The sequence below is a fragment of the Asterias rubens genome, chromosome 21 (genome assembly GCF_902459465.1).
Source record: "Asterias rubens chromosome 21, eAstRub1.3, whole genome shotgun sequence".
Lineage (NCBI taxonomy): Eukaryota > Metazoa > Echinodermata > Asteroidea > Forcipulatida > Asteriidae > Asterias > Asterias rubens.
The window spans coordinates 9,655,584-9,672,544 of NC_047082.1; the positions used below are offsets into that span (position 1 = coordinate 9,655,584).

A 16,961-nucleotide genomic window follows, 5' to 3' on the forward strand; every position below is an offset into this window, starting at 1 on the left:
CCGCCATGCAAAACTGTCCGATCCGGACACTTTTGCATATGCAATCGTGTCCGGGGCTATGCAAAAACCGTCCGATGGACATGTATGACTGTACATGTATGTGCGCTTGTAAGCTAGCGTGCATGCACAGCCTACGTATACTTTTATTATGCAGAATGAATGTTCACATGATTGCAGCGATAATACACAACGGCCGAACATTTCCCATGTCATTCATGACATGCACTTAGCTTTTTAAAAAAAATGGCGAACGTGTTCCGTCGACCAAGGGCGTTTAATTCACTGCAAAGACAGCTTTGCACGGGGGCGGACACAACTGCATATGCAAATGTGTCCGGGCGGACACAATTGCATTGTGCAGCAGCGTCCGAGCGGACACGATTGCATGCGACACCCCTCCGTCCCCTCTGTGAGACGAGGAGGAATATAATTCAAAAGAGGGCGCTGTGAGATGAACCGAGAAGTAAACTTTTCACGCAGAACTTTACATCAGGGGGGGACTGTAGCATCTGCTCTTCGGGCGGGGGACATCATCAACTCGTCGTCTTAGCAATTATATGAAGACAGTTAATGTAGGTACTATTCTAGCTGATTTAAAAAATAGTGTCATGGAATGGGTATTTTTGAGATGTTCAATAGTCTCACTGCACTGATCTATGAGCATGTACTGACAGGCATGCGCATGCAATAACCGACGACCATCCTATACACGATAGCTGGTTTTTAATTGTTATTTATTGTCAAAAATTACGTAACATCTCGGAATGCCTTTGATAAATTATTTGCTTGAAACATTTACCGTCAAGTGCTGCATCCATTCAAACGCCGTCTTAATTTTGCACAAGAATGTGATGTAATGCTGCTGGAGCGTCCGTTTATTTAGTTGGTGTTTGTTGACACAGTTAACTCAGCAGTTTCATGCTTTGTCATGACGTGTGTGTGGCATCTATCTCTAGCTCTCGGTCGATACCGGAAAGATAAGGGGCCGACCGTTGAGCTGCATACCCAGCTAACCTCCACACTGCATCGTGGCATCTTGGTAAGACTTTTATACCAATGATAATTTACAGTTTACTTAGAATTGTTTGACACTCAAGCCACAGCTGTGTCTCTTTCTCTCTTTCATCGCATCATCATCATTGAATCCTCCCCTTGAATCTCTTGATGATTTGGAATGGTACTTGGTAGGTTTTCCTCCTGAAGCTTCCGCTGGGGAACTTAACAAGGAGGTCAGGAGAGCGTCGTCTAATTCGGTTTTATATTGTTGTCGTTTAGGACAAGATTGTGAATGGAACTACTTTTGAAGATTTGGTGGGATTTATAAGTTTGTACATTATGATTTTTTTATTAAGCAGGAATTCCAACAAGATTGACTGAATCTAATCTCTGTTAGTTAGTGTACAACACAACTCCAGACCAGACTCCAAGATGCCTCCAAAGAAACCTGCTTCACCTGCTGTTAAAAAACCCGCTAGCAAGGCGGCTACCACTAAGTCACCGACCAAGAAACCAACAACTACAGCTACAGCCAGTAAAAAACGTGAGGATGGATAATTTCATCTAATAGATGGAAATTTGCATCAGGAATAAAGAATATTAATTAGTTTTACATACACCAATGTGTGTTAGCACTGTAAACTCGACTAACCCAAGCTCTGTGAAAAAAAATCATAGGTACTCGGGTGGTAAAACCCACGACCTTCGCAATTCTAGAGCAGTTTCATACCAACTAGACCACTGAAATTGCCCGGTAGCTAGAGGCTAGATAATTTCATTAACAATCTTGGGTGAATATTGATGTGGTCGCATTAAAGAAAACAAAATTTAATTATAATGAGAATAAGTAGGAGCTAGATTAATACAAAGGGGAAAAGGGCAAGATTGGGGTGGGGTGGGATGGGGGAGAGATCGTAAAGGAGTAACCTCACAAATTCTATATTTTTCTTTTACTAGCGGGTGCGGCCGTGAAGAAGCCTGTGGCAAAACCTGAAGCGAAGCCTGAGCCAAAACCAGAAGCAGAACCTGTAGCACAAGGAATTACAATCGCGCTTGCTGCCCTGACCCAAGAAGTGCTGGCTAAGACTGCCGCTTATCGGGAAACTAACAGGTAAGAGAATATTCTTACTCAGAGAGTTGGGAATGCGTACATTTTCAGGAATGATGAACTTAAGTCTGGTGCCACCTAGTGTCCCAAGAAGTCTTGTGTTGCTTTATAAGGGTGCCCCAATTCCTTTACCTTTCTCTTCTCTTTCCATCCTTAACTCCCCCCCCCCCTGACTTCCTACTCCCGCTACTTCCCCTGGCTCTCCCTCTCTCTCAACCCCCCTCCCCGTCTGCCCTGCTATGATGTTCTCATTCACACTTGACAACCTCAGGTGTCGTGGCCGAGCGGATAAGAGTGGAAAAGAGCACTTAACTCAAGTTCTGGTGTTTCTGTTCAGCAGAGTGTGGGTTCGAGTCCCGGTCTTGACACTTGTGTCCCTGAGCAAGACACTTAACTATAATTGCTTCTCTCCACCCACGCCTGAGGGGTGTCTCAAAGCGCTTCCGACATTATTACCCTGGTCACTGGGCCTTAAATCATTCCTTAAACCATCTCAGATGGTTCTTGTGATTGATTTAGCTTAGTAGCGCATATTTGTTGCACAGGCTGCGTACTCCCCAACGGGGAGCTGAGATGGTTTATGGGATGATTTAAATTGTCCAGTGACCAGGGGTAATGTTTTAAGCACTTTGAAGCGCCCTCCGGGTTATCAACATTTATTATTATCCTCTAAAATACAATAGTTCATTTGAGTCATTGGCAAAGGCAATCATTAAAACTCCATGTTAAGTTTGTGTTTTCTTATTTCAATCAAACAGGTGGCCGTTTGTCTACGATGTTTCTGGTAATTCAGCCACCTTTCTGCAATATCGGGACTGTAACATGATACAGGCTATGAATCCAGATAGTTTGAGTCCAGAAACCATACGTATGGCCCTACTAGGAGGTTTGAGGTTAGTAAGTGTAGATGTAGACCTTATCTATTTTATGACATATATATCAGTTTTCAGACTGTCAAAATCTTCCTGATACTGCAGAAAGTTCCCTGAAAATTACCCAAAGTTTATGTTCTTATGAACGGATTTGATAATCCGCCAGATTAACAATATTATACACATATTGACTGGCAATGAGGTAACTAGTATACGTCTATTCCCCCGAGGGACTTTGAGTGATTCTGGTCACTCACAGGCCCGAGGGGGAATAGACGTACACTAGTTACCGAATTATGCCAGTCAATATGTGTTTTATAACACAGCTCATTCTTTAATGTGAAATAAGAACAGAAATCTGGAAAAGAAAGGAAGTTTTGTAGTTGCTGTTCACGATTCAAGTCAAGAGAGGGCGCTGTAACCGGGCACTATTTTCAAAGACTAGTGCCCGCTCGGGAACTCGCTCCCGCAAACACGCCAGGCGATCACTAGACTATACTATGTTGTTTTATCCCATGTGACCGTGTTTCAGCCTACCAGAATACAGAACAAGCAAGAGGTGTGTTATAAATTACTATAGTCCATTACCAGTGTAGTACCCTTGTTCCACAGTGTATGAGTTCCAACCATCCTAGCCATACAAGCACTTCATTGGTCGTCGGTGTGTAAAGGTGCGAAGAGAAACAAAAGAAAAAAATTACCCAAAGTTTATATGTTCTGATGAACAGGTTTGATAATCCGCCAGATTCACAATATACGATGCAGCACCCTTGTTCCACACTGTTCAAGTTCCAACCACTAGCCGAACAAGTGCTTATTTGGTTCAGCGTGTGCTAAAGTTCTCAGACTAAGGCTGGGTCCGAAACAGCAGCTTCAGCTACAGCTGTACCTCAGCGCGTCTGCCAGTGTTGAAGATTAACGACACTGGACACTATTGGTAATTGTCAACGACCAGTCTTTTCACTTAGTGTATCTCAACATACCGTAAAATAACAAACCTGTGAAAATTTGAGCTCAACGGGTCGTCAAAGTTGCGAGATAAGAATGAAAGAAAAAACACCCTTGTCACACGAAGTTGTGTGCGTTTAGATGCTTGATTTCCAGACCTAAAATTCTAAATCTGAGGTCTCGAAATCAAATTTGTGGAAAATAACTACATCACTCCAGAGAGAGCCGTTTCTCACAATGTTTTATACTATCAACCTCTCCCCATTACTCGTCACCAAGAAAGGTTTTATCCTAATAATTATTTTGAGTAGTTACCAATAGTGTCCAGTGGCTTTAATACACATCAGAAGACCAAGCTGTTTTGATCGTTTAAACAAATACAGTATTTCCGTTTTCTTTTGTAGGTATGGGAAGCCTGTTGTGGTCAATTTGGGTGACTGTGATTTGTTTGATGCCTGCGTCAAAAAGTTTGATTTGGTACAGAAAGGGCTCATGGGAGATATTCTCTCCAAGGAGATTCTGAAAGAAGAAAAGTAAGTTCTAAACATCCTCCGTCTATTTAGGAATTCTTTTAAGCATGTTCATGGTTTGTGTATTTCTAGTAGGGGTATTCTTCCTGCGTGAACATATTTGCTCAGGAGTTGTTGCAAAATACCTCAAAAACACTCACCTTTTGAAATGAAATTTTCACATGTTAGTTTTACTGTGTACAACTACATTTATGTAGGATTACAAACAACCAAATGGTTCTTAAAACCAAAGGAACCCTCTAGCACTTAATCTTAGATCTTGTCTTTTGTTCCACAAAATTCAAATCTCTTCTCAAAACTTATCTTATGTCGAAGGTTTTCCAGGACTAATTTTGTTGTGTCTGTTTTTTTCCTTTTTATTTGTTTGGTTTTTACTGCGTCTTTAACACCCAGCAAGGTGGATACATGTATGTGCGCATTACAAGTCTTTATTAGTATTATTATTATTATTATTATTATTATTAGGTATAATTTGCCTTTAAAGCCATTGGAACCTTTCGGTGCAGAAAACAAAATAAAAGTTTACAGATTTACAAATAACTTACAGGGTTTACAGAAGGTAGTGGTGAAAGACTTCTCTTGAAATATTATTCCATGAAATGCTTTACTTTTTGAGAGAACAGTAAAACAATATCAAACTCGATATCGAGAATTACCGATTTATTTTAAACACATGTCATGACACAGCAAAACGTGCGGATACAAGGGTGGGTTTTCCCGTTATTTGTTCCCGACTCCGACGACCGATTGAGCCTACATTTTCACAGGTTTGTTATTTTTATATCAGTTGTGATACATGAAGTAAGGGCCTTGGACAATACTGTTTACTGAAAGGGTCCCATGGCTCTAAGATTGAGAATTTTTTTCTGTCCTCAAGGACCAATCCTGTAACTTTGTCATTGATTCTTCATTCCCCAGGTACATTTCCCTCGTTAAGGAATCTGATGGTTCAGAGTATGACGCTATAAGATTCCTCTCAGAAATCGAGAACTTCACGTTTATCCTCCTCTCCAAGATCGGCCCTCCTGAATCTCTGAAGAAACAAGTCTTTTTGGTTGAGATCAGCTGATGAGTTTTCTTTGGGTACAAACCGTCTGGCATTGGTGAAATAAGCAATTTACAAACATTACATTTGAATAATGTCTGATACAATGACTTGCTTATTTACACAAGTTAAATTTGAATTCCTCAGACTTGGAGCCACACGTTACTTTTTTTAACTTAACTTAACTTGACTAAACTTATTGAGAGTTACACTCAATTCAGACAGGCGCTGTAGAATCGCCCCAAACCAAATAGATTAGGAGCAACTCTAGGTCCAGCCAAATAAATTTTGGTTCCAGACAGGCGAACTGAACACAACAATTAAATTAGGTTTGGCTCAGCGTCGTTCAGAACGACTGCAGCAGTCTATTCTTTTGACTTGAAGCGCGTCCAGACGCTCATAACTTTTTCAGACATTGAACTTTTCATGTACTTAATTCAATTATTTGGTTCAGCTTGAACAGCAATGTGTTTTTTTAGTGTGTACGTGCGTGCGTGTGTGTGTGAAGTCTTTTCAATGATTCAAAAGGTAGAAATTTAAAAATTTGTTTAAATGGAATTCATGTAAACATTTGTTGTATCTTATCCGTCCAGTGTAAACAAATGAGAAATATATATGAGAGCTTATATTATTTGTATAAATTGATTGAATAAAATATTAAATATATTTCCCACCTTCAACTTTGGAGCTAACTGGTAGTTTGTCTTTTGTCCTATATTCACAATTCAACAACAAATAAATTCACTTTTTTTCACATCATTTGGGGTTGCAGAAGAGTTGATATTTTTTTTATTATTAAAAACAGATACCTGTAAAAAAATAGTTAAAACAAATTAAAAACACACATTAACAAAAACTGTCAGCACCATTGATTAAAGATAAAGTTTTTACTTTACAATTTTTTTTAAAAATATGTTTCACAATTATAAAACAGGCAATGACAAAAATTGAACGCATTTTACTAGTGCTCGCAATCTGTGATTGTAAAAGTACTGTTGCAATTTTTGCATATTTTTTTAGAACAGCAAGGACCATGAAATTACCCTTTTCCCTATTGGTTGATGATTTTGACCGAGGCCATCTGGCTCCCAGAATAACACAATGACAAACACACTATTTCCTGTATTACAAAGCAATGGAACCAACCTAAATTATCTCAATCTTCATTTTGAATCCAAGGGCATTTTCAAAACCAGGGTCTTGGCTCTGGCTTGATAGCCAAAGCCAGGTTGAATCCTTGCTTTCACAAGAGCCTTTTGATTTGTAGCCAAAGCCTGGTTGAATCCTTGCTTTCGCAAGAGCCTTTTGATTTGTATTGTAGTAAGAACAAAGCGGCTACCAGATGACTCAAAACACCTGTAACCAAGCCCTGTTACTAGCAACTAGGCTGAACCGTTGTTCAAAACCTGTCAAGTTGACCCAGTTCCATTTCTGCAACCTCCGGGTTAGTAGTTTTTTTCCTATTTGCTTTTATAAAAACCATTACTCTACTCTAGAAGGGTCTATAAATTCCGAGCATAACACACCGATAAGATTGGGAAATTGAGGGAGCATTTAGTAATAATTGTACTGAAAATATGAAGTAGTTTTACCCTTATACACCGATGAGTGGCACTGGATGCTCAGTACTTTCCTGAGTTCTTTGAACAAAATCGACAGGCAAATCACTCGGGTGGGATTCGAACCAATTGCTAGAGCAGATGTCTTACCACTAGACCACAGAGATAGTCTGAAAGCTAGAGGTGGGTCCGAATCCCTTATACAGAAAATGCTTATAAATTTATCTTTCCTTGGCAGATTCCATCGAGCCAAAAAGGTTAGCAGCTAGAGTACAGTATATGTACGTCTTAAATGGTTCCATGCATTTTCCTTGTATAGCTAAAAACAAGATTTGCTACACACACAGTGTCTGTGTGCATTATTGTAGTATGGCATTGAGCAAACGCTTAAACAGTTTCAAAAACTCTTAATAAAAACACTCCAGTCTTTAGAAAATGATTAAAACATGATTGCTGTGCACTATAGCCTTCAAAAGTAGTACTTTGTGAATGTAAAATTTATCAATCTTTTTAGAAATGGACTTACAAAAATAGAATGTTTTTGATTTAAAAACTGTTAAGTACTGGTTGGGGAACATGTTAGTAAGAAAAAAACTAATAACACTACATAACTAAGTTAATGGTTAAGATGTATCCCAACATATTTGTAATTTGTCGCTCCTTCAAGAAATCTTAAAGAAGTTGATGGAGAGCTTAAGAAGTAGTGATGACTTATAGAGAAATAATATCATACTTATGAGCAATGGTCTACACCAAGCTGAATTGAAAGTCTATGACAAATGGCTTTGGCTGCTGGCTGAGTACTCTAGCCATAGCCATAGCTGGGATATATCTTAACCATGAATATAACTCCTTGACTTTGGACAGCCCCTACAGACCAAATCTTTGTTTTGCTGCAAATTTCATGCTGGGGCACAAACATGTATTAGCATCCGTAGTGGTCATACTCAAAGTCAAGAAGGTACACTCTAAAAATAAAAAAAATTAAAAATCATTGTCATAATTTAAAGTAAGTTTGTTACACCTACCATAGAAGAAAGGTTGTCTTGAAAAAACAACTTCCCATCTTGTGATTGTGACATTCCTAGCTTACTCAAATCATCAGTTTCCAGTCGGAGTCCGTTTTAAAATCCAAGTTCAAATTCTTAATGCATTTTATTTAAAAAAAAATAACAGCCTGTACTGATTTAAAAGAGCTAAGACCGCCCATCTCTTTACACCACTTTAAGTACAAAACACAGGTACAGCCTATAACATTACATTCACTTCAAAGTTAAAACGAAAGGTTAAAAAAGCTTATCTAAAAATGATTACAGATGAGGGATTTCAAACAGATGCATCATCAATGAACTTCGGCCCGCCTCTTTCTTAGAAGGCGGGGCAAGACATTGTGCTGACATCACCCTCAATCTCAGCTGCCGTCTTGAAGTCCAAAAGATCCCCTCTTATCGTGACATCACGCATGCAGCCGACGTACTTCTCGTTGGTTGAGATGCCTCGATGAAACGTTTCGGGTTCATCTACACATGGAGCAAGATAGCAAGATTAACAAGATGGTTTGGTAACTTCTTGGATTTAGTTCTTAAAAGCGACTATAATAAACTAATATTAACTTCTTATAACTTCTTGAATAAATCTGCTCTAGCAATGCAAAGGTTTGTGGGTTTGAATCCCACCCTAGACAACAAGAAAAAGTCAATGTTATAACTTTAACATTGCACAAATCCTTGTAGTAATTTGACGCGCATGGAGTGTTGCAAATCCATACCCAATTATGCTCCATCACCATTTTTTTTTGTTTTTACTAATTTATTAAGACAGAGTAGCCTAAGGGGCATGTGTGTAAACAGTAAAAATTAAACAGTTGAGAAAATCCATGACAAGTTAAGTAAACTAAATGAGAGGCAAACATATAAGAGCTAAGACCACTTTAAAACTAGAATAAACAGAAGCCAGTAACCATCAAAACGGCAAGATTCAATACACATACAAACTGGACTCTAACATTTTAAAATCATCAGTACCGTAGGGCAAGCTAATAGATAGTACAAAGTAAAAGTATGAAAAATTGTTAAAGACGAGAAAACAATTGATCACATAAACAAGGACTTACCTGGGAGACCACCAAAGTAGAGAGGATGTTTGGTGTTAGCAGCGACGGCATTACCAGACCCTTCAACTCTAGGCCCTGGATCACCATCAACAATCAACTGAAGGCTGTGGCCCTCTTTGATAACTGTCAACAGAAATAGTAATAATAATCATCATAAGAGATTTATATTGCGCAATTTTAACAAAAATGATGAAGCGAGCTTAACAACAGGAAGTTTTAAAAACATTTTAGATAAAAAGTACTGAAGAATTATTTAGTACTTAAAGGCAGTGGACACTATTGGTAATTACTCAAAATAGTTATTGGCATAAAACCTTACTTGGTAACGAGTAATGGGTAGAGGTTGATGGTATAAAACATTGTGAGAAACGGCTCCCTCTGAAGTGGCGTAGTTTTCGAGAAAGAAGTAATTTTCCACGAACTTGATTTCGAGACCTCAAGTTTAGAATTTGAGGTCCCGAAATCAAGCATCTAAACGCACACAACTTCGTGTGACAAGGGTGTTTTTGTCTTTCATTATTATCTCGCAAGTTCGATGACCGATTGAGCTCAAATTTTCACAGGTTTGTTATTTTATGCATATGTTGAGATACACCAACTGTGAAGGCTAGTCTTTGAAAATTACAAATAGTGTTAAAACATTTTAGATAAAAAGTACTGAAGAATTAAAGACTACTTAAAAATCTACATTTAAGCACAGTTACACAAATGCAAGATTAAAACCAAAAATAATTCTTTCTTTTTTTTCGCTTAAAAATTTCAATGGGTTGAGAATGTTGAATGTCTAATGGCAGTTCATTCCATAGTTTCATCACGATGAAACGAATCTGTCACCCAATGTTTGTAAAATTTTGGTCGTGTGAAAGATAAAAACAACTTATTGTTAGAACGTAAACAGTAACTGGATGACTTCTTCAACAACAACAACAACGACAACAACAACAATTCAAAAATATAAACAAAGAAATTTAATTGAGAGTTTAATTCAATTAAATTCAGTTCAATTACACTTTTTATTCAGACTGACAATAAGAAAAGACCAAATCAATAGGACAAATTTATAGTGGTACAATACAAGCAAAGATTAAACACTACCAATGACAATGATACTGAAAAAAAATGTAACAATATAAGGAGTAAGAAGACTGTTCAAATAAGCAGAGGCCTGTGGTTAACAGCCCTAGACATAATGCTACAACAATAGGCAAAGACAACAACAACAACAAAAACAGATGGGAGAGAATGTAAATTGTACAGATAATGAGCCAATTATACAGATAATGGCAAAGAAAAAAATTACCCAAATTAGGACCAGCGAAAAGCAAACCATGAACAGAGCTAAAGACAAGCAGTGGAGAATCAACCATTTTTTTTATTTTAATAATCAGTAAATTCTGCAAAATCTAGAAGCCTGCATAAGTATTATATATAAACTGTAAAATAACAAGATTAGAAATTGCAATAAATTTACAATTACAATCCCTCTCCAGACTCTCAGTACTTCACTAAATTAATCGTGAGTACCTACCTTGGATGTCATGCCAGTTACCATCGCAGAGGTAAGTGGAGCCCTCTGGTGGTGTGTACGTTGCCTCGTTAGGTCCATCGCCATTCTCAGCCGTCAAAAACAGCTGTCAAAGCAGAACACAAAAACAATTGTTAACATTTTGTTGTAGAAAATAGAATTGACAACCAAACGGACCTATTAACTCAGCCAGAGTTTCCCTTGTGGTTCGGTAAAAAATGAATCTCAGTGAACCCTTGCTCCATCGTCATTTTCCCACAAAGCCTAGTTCATCCATCCTGCAAAATGCTTCATGCGAAGCAAAATTTCATGTGTCACAATAAGTTATTTGTGTTAATTTCGGTTTTTACCCATACACCGATGTGTAATAGCACTGTATACTCAGTATACGCAATCGCAGCAAGTGTGAACTGGGCTAAACCCTTCACTTCTAGGTACTGACGTTTACGGAGTCATTGATTTATTTTGCATTATTGGCTTTTTGTTGCCTTTTCTCTCTGTTTTGTTCCTGGTGGTATAGAGTGCTGTTGGTGCTTTTGTGGGGGTTGTTCTTTATACAGGTGTATTTTTTTATCTCTTGTTCTGTGTTTTGCTTTTTCTACAAGGCCCCCAGGGAGAACAGTGTTTTTACACTGATGGGGCTAACCTGTATAAACATAACTTAATAAATAAAATAATAAATAATTGGGTAGACCCCTCGGGTGTAAACTCACCACGCCATCGAGCAACTCCATAGACAAGAAGTCACCCCTAGGATTCTGGACAGACATTAAGATGGCTGTAGACACTCTGGGCTTGATGGACATACGCATGTCAAAGTTCTGTCCCACAGAGAAGGACAAAGCTGTAGAATGATGAAAAGGGGGAATTCAAGATTGAGGCTTTGCAAAGGTGGATAGAATAATAATAATAATAATAATAATAATAATAATTATAATAATAATAACTGTATTTGATAAGCGCCAAATTGCTAAAGGATACAAGGCGCTGAAGAAAGAAGGGAAAACAAGACAGTACAAAACAAGGCGATCAGCTATGAAGAGGGGAAAAAGTGGGTTTAGAGTGGTTCTCAGTGAAACAAAAATCATTTTAGCTACACGTAAAACGTACTTTCGTGACATCTCTGAGGACATTGTGTATTGTATGTTACAAAAAGTACCCAAATCCTTTAAGCAATGCCATGAAATAGGACCCTGCTTGAGGGTTGGTTCTCGACCTTTTGACTGGTGCAACATTTTCCATGGAAGTATACAAAGTAATGAATCAGTTTACACTGTGAGTAATCCATCTGGAAAGGGGGTGGGGGCTGGGGAAAGAGTGAGGGGAATTGGGGGGGGGGGGGGTGAAAAGGGGGTTCTAAAATTAGACTAAACAATTTTGGACAGCAGTTGAACCGCCACTTACTCTGTTTAACATAACCTCCGTCTGAGCCAAAGAACACTCCAGGTTCTAGGATCCCAGTGCATGGCTGGACCTCGATATTCTCGACTGGATCACCCAAAGAAACGCCCTCTAACAAGAAGTTACGAAGACAACCAACAAAGCTGACCCGAGATGCAGGCTGCACAATACAGGAGAAAATAATTTATGATTAACATGGTTTTTAGTGACAGACCAGTAAGATCAGTTAGCTTGGCATTCCACTATTCATCCATTTATTTATTTATTTATTTATTTTGGGGGGGAAGGTCCATATTTCAAACAATACTAAGAGTACTCTTGTGAAAAAGTACGGGCAGAAACGGCAAGTGTGCTAGTAGCTGTTTCATTTTTTTTATAATCAGTGAAAACGGTGAATCAGTTGGGTGAAGACACAAAAGATGTCAGTACCGATCTTCGGCCCAAAACAGAATGATCTTGAACGGAAAGCAGCCCGCCGAGGGCGCTAGCCATGCAATGTAAAGCAACTAATTACGTAATACAAAAATACACGCAGGGGGTTCGCATCGCACCCGTGACATAAGGAAGATTGACATGTACGATAATGGCACTTTCGGAACACATAAAATTGATCGTTCATGTGTGACCATGGCACTAAAAGAGTAAACTCCCCGAAATGACATCGGTTACAAAAATTAGGCCAATATTTACAACTACAGCTTTTAACAACTTACATCGACTTTGTTGTCTTTCATTTCATCTCTAACATCGGGATCAACACCACCCAAGTATATCGGTGTAGTGGTGCGAAGGAAGCGATTGGCCCCACCTATCTCATCCTTGTTGACCAACACGCCATCGACGTAGACCTCCCCAACAGCACCGACTCGGTTCACTTTCACCTAGAATCAAAGAAAAATAAATGCAATGTTGTTTAAGGGTTTGGGTCATTCTTTTTATGACACAAAACACAAATGTCCACAGTTTTACATTTAATTTAAAGATAATGATGGTAGAAAAACTCCCTTCAAATATTACTTGCTTAGGTGCTGTAGTTTTTAAAATATTGGTAAAAAAAATTCCACAACAAAATAGTTTAGTTTTAACGATTTGCATGGTGACTCACAGTGTGCCAGTTTCCATCGTTGATAGGGTCTGGTGATTCAATCAGCTTAGGTCCACTCCCATAATCCCATCCAAACACAAACTTGCCGTCACGCATAAACATTCCCGTGTAGTCGATGTGACGAGTGTCCGTGGTGAACATGATCAGACCGTTACGAGCGGCAGTCTTCACCTCAATCTGCATTTCCAAACTGATGGAGAGAATACACAGAAAGATCAGCCGTTTATGATAAGTAATAATAATAATAACACCAATTTATTGATTTGTGTTGCGCCCATTCCACAAGTATTCCTTGTTAAGAACGGAGAAACCAGTAAACCAAGAAACAAACTCTTCACAACTCACTTTCTCTTATACTTCTGATCCAATTGTGGGAACTCCAATCGAGTCTCTTCTGTGATTCCAAACTGCTGAGCCCCGACGTCCTCAGCGAGCTGCTGCCCAGCACCGGCAACCCTCGGCAGGGCACAGGTTCTGGATTTAGGAGTGTTCATTGGAGTGGTTGGCATGGTAGCACGAGTGAAATCGGCCCCAGTGGTGTTGGACGAGGCTTCGGTAGGTACCAGGGATCCAATTGGACAGCTGTTGAGATTGGCGTTGTTATCGGAGATGATCTGATCGGAGAAGCTGATGGCTCTGTTGACAAGAGGAAAGTATTTCAAAATTATGGCTTTATTAAGGGTGTGCCATTTGATTATCATAAACTAGAAAGCAGGGGTCGATTTCACAAAGAATTAGGACTCGTCCTATCTCGAGTTAAGACAAGTAACTCGTCTTAACTTAGGATTAATCTTAAGGTCTGCATGCTACAGTGCAGGGTTGGGACTCGTCCTAAGTCCTAAGATTAGTCTTAAGTTAGGAAGAGTTTTGTGAAATCGACGGCAGGACCAGTTATAAATAGCATAAAAAGGCTTAAAATTAGCAATGAAAGAAAATGTGCTAAAAGTCGTTCAAAAAAAAACAGCTCGACTTTAAACCCCCTTTTTCTCATTTTCTTTCTCTTGCATCCCGTGGTGTTTCTACTTTCACAACCTTTGAACAAAAGGTGGTATCAACCCAAGGTTTTAACAGTAATAAAGCATACATAAATGCTCTTTTCAAATGTATCCACCAATAAACAATGACTTTGGTCGACAAAGGAATCATTTTGCTCGATTGCAACACATAGTTCATACCAGTGCAGCATTCTACAGCAGTTTGGGTGCTCCAATACAGGGAGGTTACCTCCTCTGGTTGCAACCCCCACTTGTAACTTACTGAGAGTATAACTTTATTTATTTACTTGTAAACAATATTCCTGTAATTTTGTTGATGTACACATGAAAATAAAACAAACAAACAAACAAGGTCACTTACTCAAATCCTACTGCCAGATCCGATATGCAACCAATGAAATTTTTGTTTATTGGAAGAATGGCAGCGGGGAAGAAGTCCGCCCTAGGGAAGCCTCCGATGAGGAAGTAACCGTCAGTCCGCATCGATCTCTTCTGGAATCGCTGGAATGCCGAGTCGACATCGTCAACTATGAGGGTCAACCTGTAAACAAAGTGTAGAAACAAAATTATTAAACATCAGTAGAAGACAACGTGTCAACTAGGGGCCGAACTCATAAAACATGTAAGCAGATGTTTTGTGATTACAGCGTTTCCCTAAGCAGAACTTCTATTTCATAAAGTTTTTTATTGTCAGCAAGGGCAAATGCTCGCTAACCCGCGGTTAGCACCTGAGGGGCGTGTAGGCAATAACCAGGGGGGTATACAGGCAATCGAGCCTGCCTGCAAAGCACTGGACAAGGGGTCCAGTGAGCTTTGGGATCCCCTTGCCTGATGAAATTCTTACTTCTTTCTTCTCTTGGACACAGAGACCGTATGCCATTCTCTGTCATTCTAACCTCTATTGTTACGAAACTTAACTCATCCTAAAGTCCTAAGATTAATTACTAAGTTAGGAAGAGTTTGGTGAAATCGACACCTGCCTGCTAAACACTGGACAGGGCGGGTCAAGTGAGCTTTTTGATCCCCCTGCCAGATGATAGAATGAAACTCTTACTTCTTTCCTCTCTTGGACACAGAGACCGTATGCCATTCTCCGTCATTGTAACCATCTTGGTTTGACTGAACCACAATGCTGTCCGATCCGCTGTCAGCGACGACGTGTACGTAGCCGGAATATATCAATACAGCAACGAATTCAGACTGATGGAGGGAAGGAAACCAAGAAAAAAAGAACATCAAATTACAAATTAATTCCCGGAACTTTTGTCTTTTCCATTTGGTTTGATTTCATTAGTTTAATATATTTGTAAAACCAAATGAAAAGACAACTAGGCCACAGTTTTCAGAATGGGAAACGGGACTCTCAAGGGTGCTCTTGTGAGCTAGTTTTTTGGGTTTTTTGGGGGTTTTTTGGGGGGGGGGTCCAAATTAAAAAGAAACGCTACAAAAAATTGAGGTGTACATAATATTTTCAATAAAGGAATGGTGCATGAAAAGGATTAATCCCGTAGGTCGTCTTTAAGAAAACGTTACGTACCTTGTCAGCGTTGGATGAGAAGACCATAACACCGTCCGCTTCACTGGTGCGGAACTTAAAGATCATGTCAGAGTCACCGTTCAGATCGATGGGTGTACGAGATATGTAGCCACCATAGGGTCCGTTGAAGGATACCATCTTCGCAATCTATAATCAAATCGAATCAAACCAAATCAACTTAGATCAGATCAAATTAAATCAGATCGTAAAGAATCAAATCAGATCAAATAGAATCAAATACAATCAATCAGATTAAATCAGATCAAATAAGATCAAATCATATCAAGAAGATAATCACATAACATTGGTAGTCCTATAAATAATTTTTCGACCAATTATGATGACATTCGATTTTGATTACAATTTTTAACATATCAATCAACAAACCAACAAATCACAAACACAATCAGTCAATCAACCAACCAACCAATCAACCTGAATCAATCAATTAACCGATCAAACGATCAATCAATCAATCAATCAATCAATCAATCAATCAATCAATCAATCAATCAATCAATCAAAAGTTGTTATATACTGCACAAGTCAAAAATTTGTAAAACCACAGAAGTTTTTATTGTCATTATATTTAATAGTGATTACTGATCGTACACCTTCAATTAAACCCCAAGGTAACCCAAGGGTTCTCTCACAGTACAAGGTTTAAATACGTCAGGTTTTAAGAGTAATTGGTTGTTGAACTTTGCACTTCTCTTTTTTACCTGTGGGATACAGTTGGGGTAGATTCCAATGCTGCCCAGATTGTTCAATGGGTTGATGGAGGTGAGCCCGTAGGTTACCTCACGCAAGCATCCACGGAATCCTATACGGGTGACTCGCCTGAAATGCAAGATCAATAAAAAATGTCAGACTTCTGCTCTAGCAGTGCAAAGTTTGTGGGTTTGAATCCTACCCGAGTCGACTTACTGAGTGTACAGTGCTGAATACACATTGGTGTAGGGGGAAAAAACAACAAAATATTATAACATCCTCTCAATAAATGATTATCAACAACCCAGATGGACTCCTGCTGCTAAGAATTCAAAATACCTCTAGCCAACATCTGCTCTAGCAATGCAAATGTTGTGGGTTCAAATCCCACCCGAGTGATTTGCCGTCACACTTTTTTCAAAGAACTCAAAATGGGATGGAAAATCTTTGACGTCTTCTAGTTTCATTGACAGAACAAGTAGTCTTGACTTTTTTAAGACGATGGGACATCTTTGA

General features: G+C 39.0%; 2 protein-coding genes across 5 annotated transcripts in view; one reads left to right on the top strand and one right to left on the bottom strand.

Annotated features, from left to right (window-relative positions):
• The first annotated feature begins 483 nt into the window (after positions 1-483).
• LOC117304870 (putative IQ motif and ankyrin repeat domain-containing protein) lies at positions 484-8,087 on the top strand. Of its 4 annotated transcripts, XM_033789501.1 has the most exons (7): positions 484-572; positions 957-1,039; positions 1,398-1,540; positions 1,954-2,107; positions 2,863-2,997; positions 4,329-4,457; positions 5,373-8,087. In XM_033789501.1, exons 3-7 carry the CDS (start codon positions 1,429-1,431, stop codon positions 5,521-5,523), a joined length of 681 nt encoding a protein of 226 aa, XP_033645392.1. In that variant the 5' UTR covers positions 484-572; positions 957-1,039; positions 1,398-1,428; the 3' UTR covers positions 5,524-8,087. The 4 variants fall into 4 exon arrangements, with proteins under 4 accessions (XP_033645392.1, XP_033645391.1, XP_033645394.1 ...); XM_033789500.1 differs by lacking the exon at positions 957-1,039; XM_033789503.1 differs by lacking the exon at positions 957-1,039 and having other exon boundaries at positions 1,416-1,540.
• A 99-nt stretch (positions 8,088-8,186) lies between these two features.
• LOC117304869 (laminin subunit alpha-like) overlaps positions 8,187-16,961 on the bottom strand; it is a 65,308-nt gene continuing 56,533 nt past the window's right edge. The window contains exons 63-74 of the mRNA XM_033789498.1: positions 16,457-16,574; positions 15,735-15,881; positions 15,252-15,397; positions 14,559-14,738; positions 13,548-13,838; positions 13,203-13,392; positions 12,811-12,978; positions 12,101-12,257; positions 11,410-11,540; positions 10,700-10,802; positions 9,172-9,294; positions 8,187-8,578 (exon numbers count right to left, since the gene is read on the bottom strand). Coding sequence (XP_033645389.1) covers positions 8,427-8,578; positions 9,172-9,294; positions 10,700-10,802; positions 11,410-11,540; positions 12,101-12,257; positions 12,811-12,978; positions 13,203-13,392; positions 13,548-13,838; positions 14,559-14,738; positions 15,252-15,397; positions 15,735-15,881; positions 16,457-16,574 — 1,906 coding nt within the window. The 3' untranslated portion in view covers positions 8,187-8,426. The remainder of the gene's footprint in view (positions 8,579-9,171; positions 9,295-10,699; positions 10,803-11,409; positions 11,541-12,100; positions 12,258-12,810; positions 12,979-13,202; positions 13,393-13,547; positions 13,839-14,558; positions 14,739-15,251; positions 15,398-15,734; positions 15,882-16,456; positions 16,575-16,961) is intronic.

Coding starts and splice junctions, on each gene's coding strand:
- LOC117304870 (XM_033789501.1), top strand. CDS start 1,429: ATGCCTCCAAAGAAACCTGCTTCACCTGCTGTTAAAAAACCCGCTAGC. Junction 1,541..1,953: donor AGCTACAGCCAGTAAAAAAC/GTGAGGATGGAT, acceptor TTCTTTTACTAG/CGGGTGCGGCCGTGAAGAAG. Junction 2,998..4,328: donor GCCCTACTAGGAGGTTTGAG/GTTAGTAAGTGT, acceptor TTTCTTTTGTAG/GTATGGGAAGCCTGTTGTGG.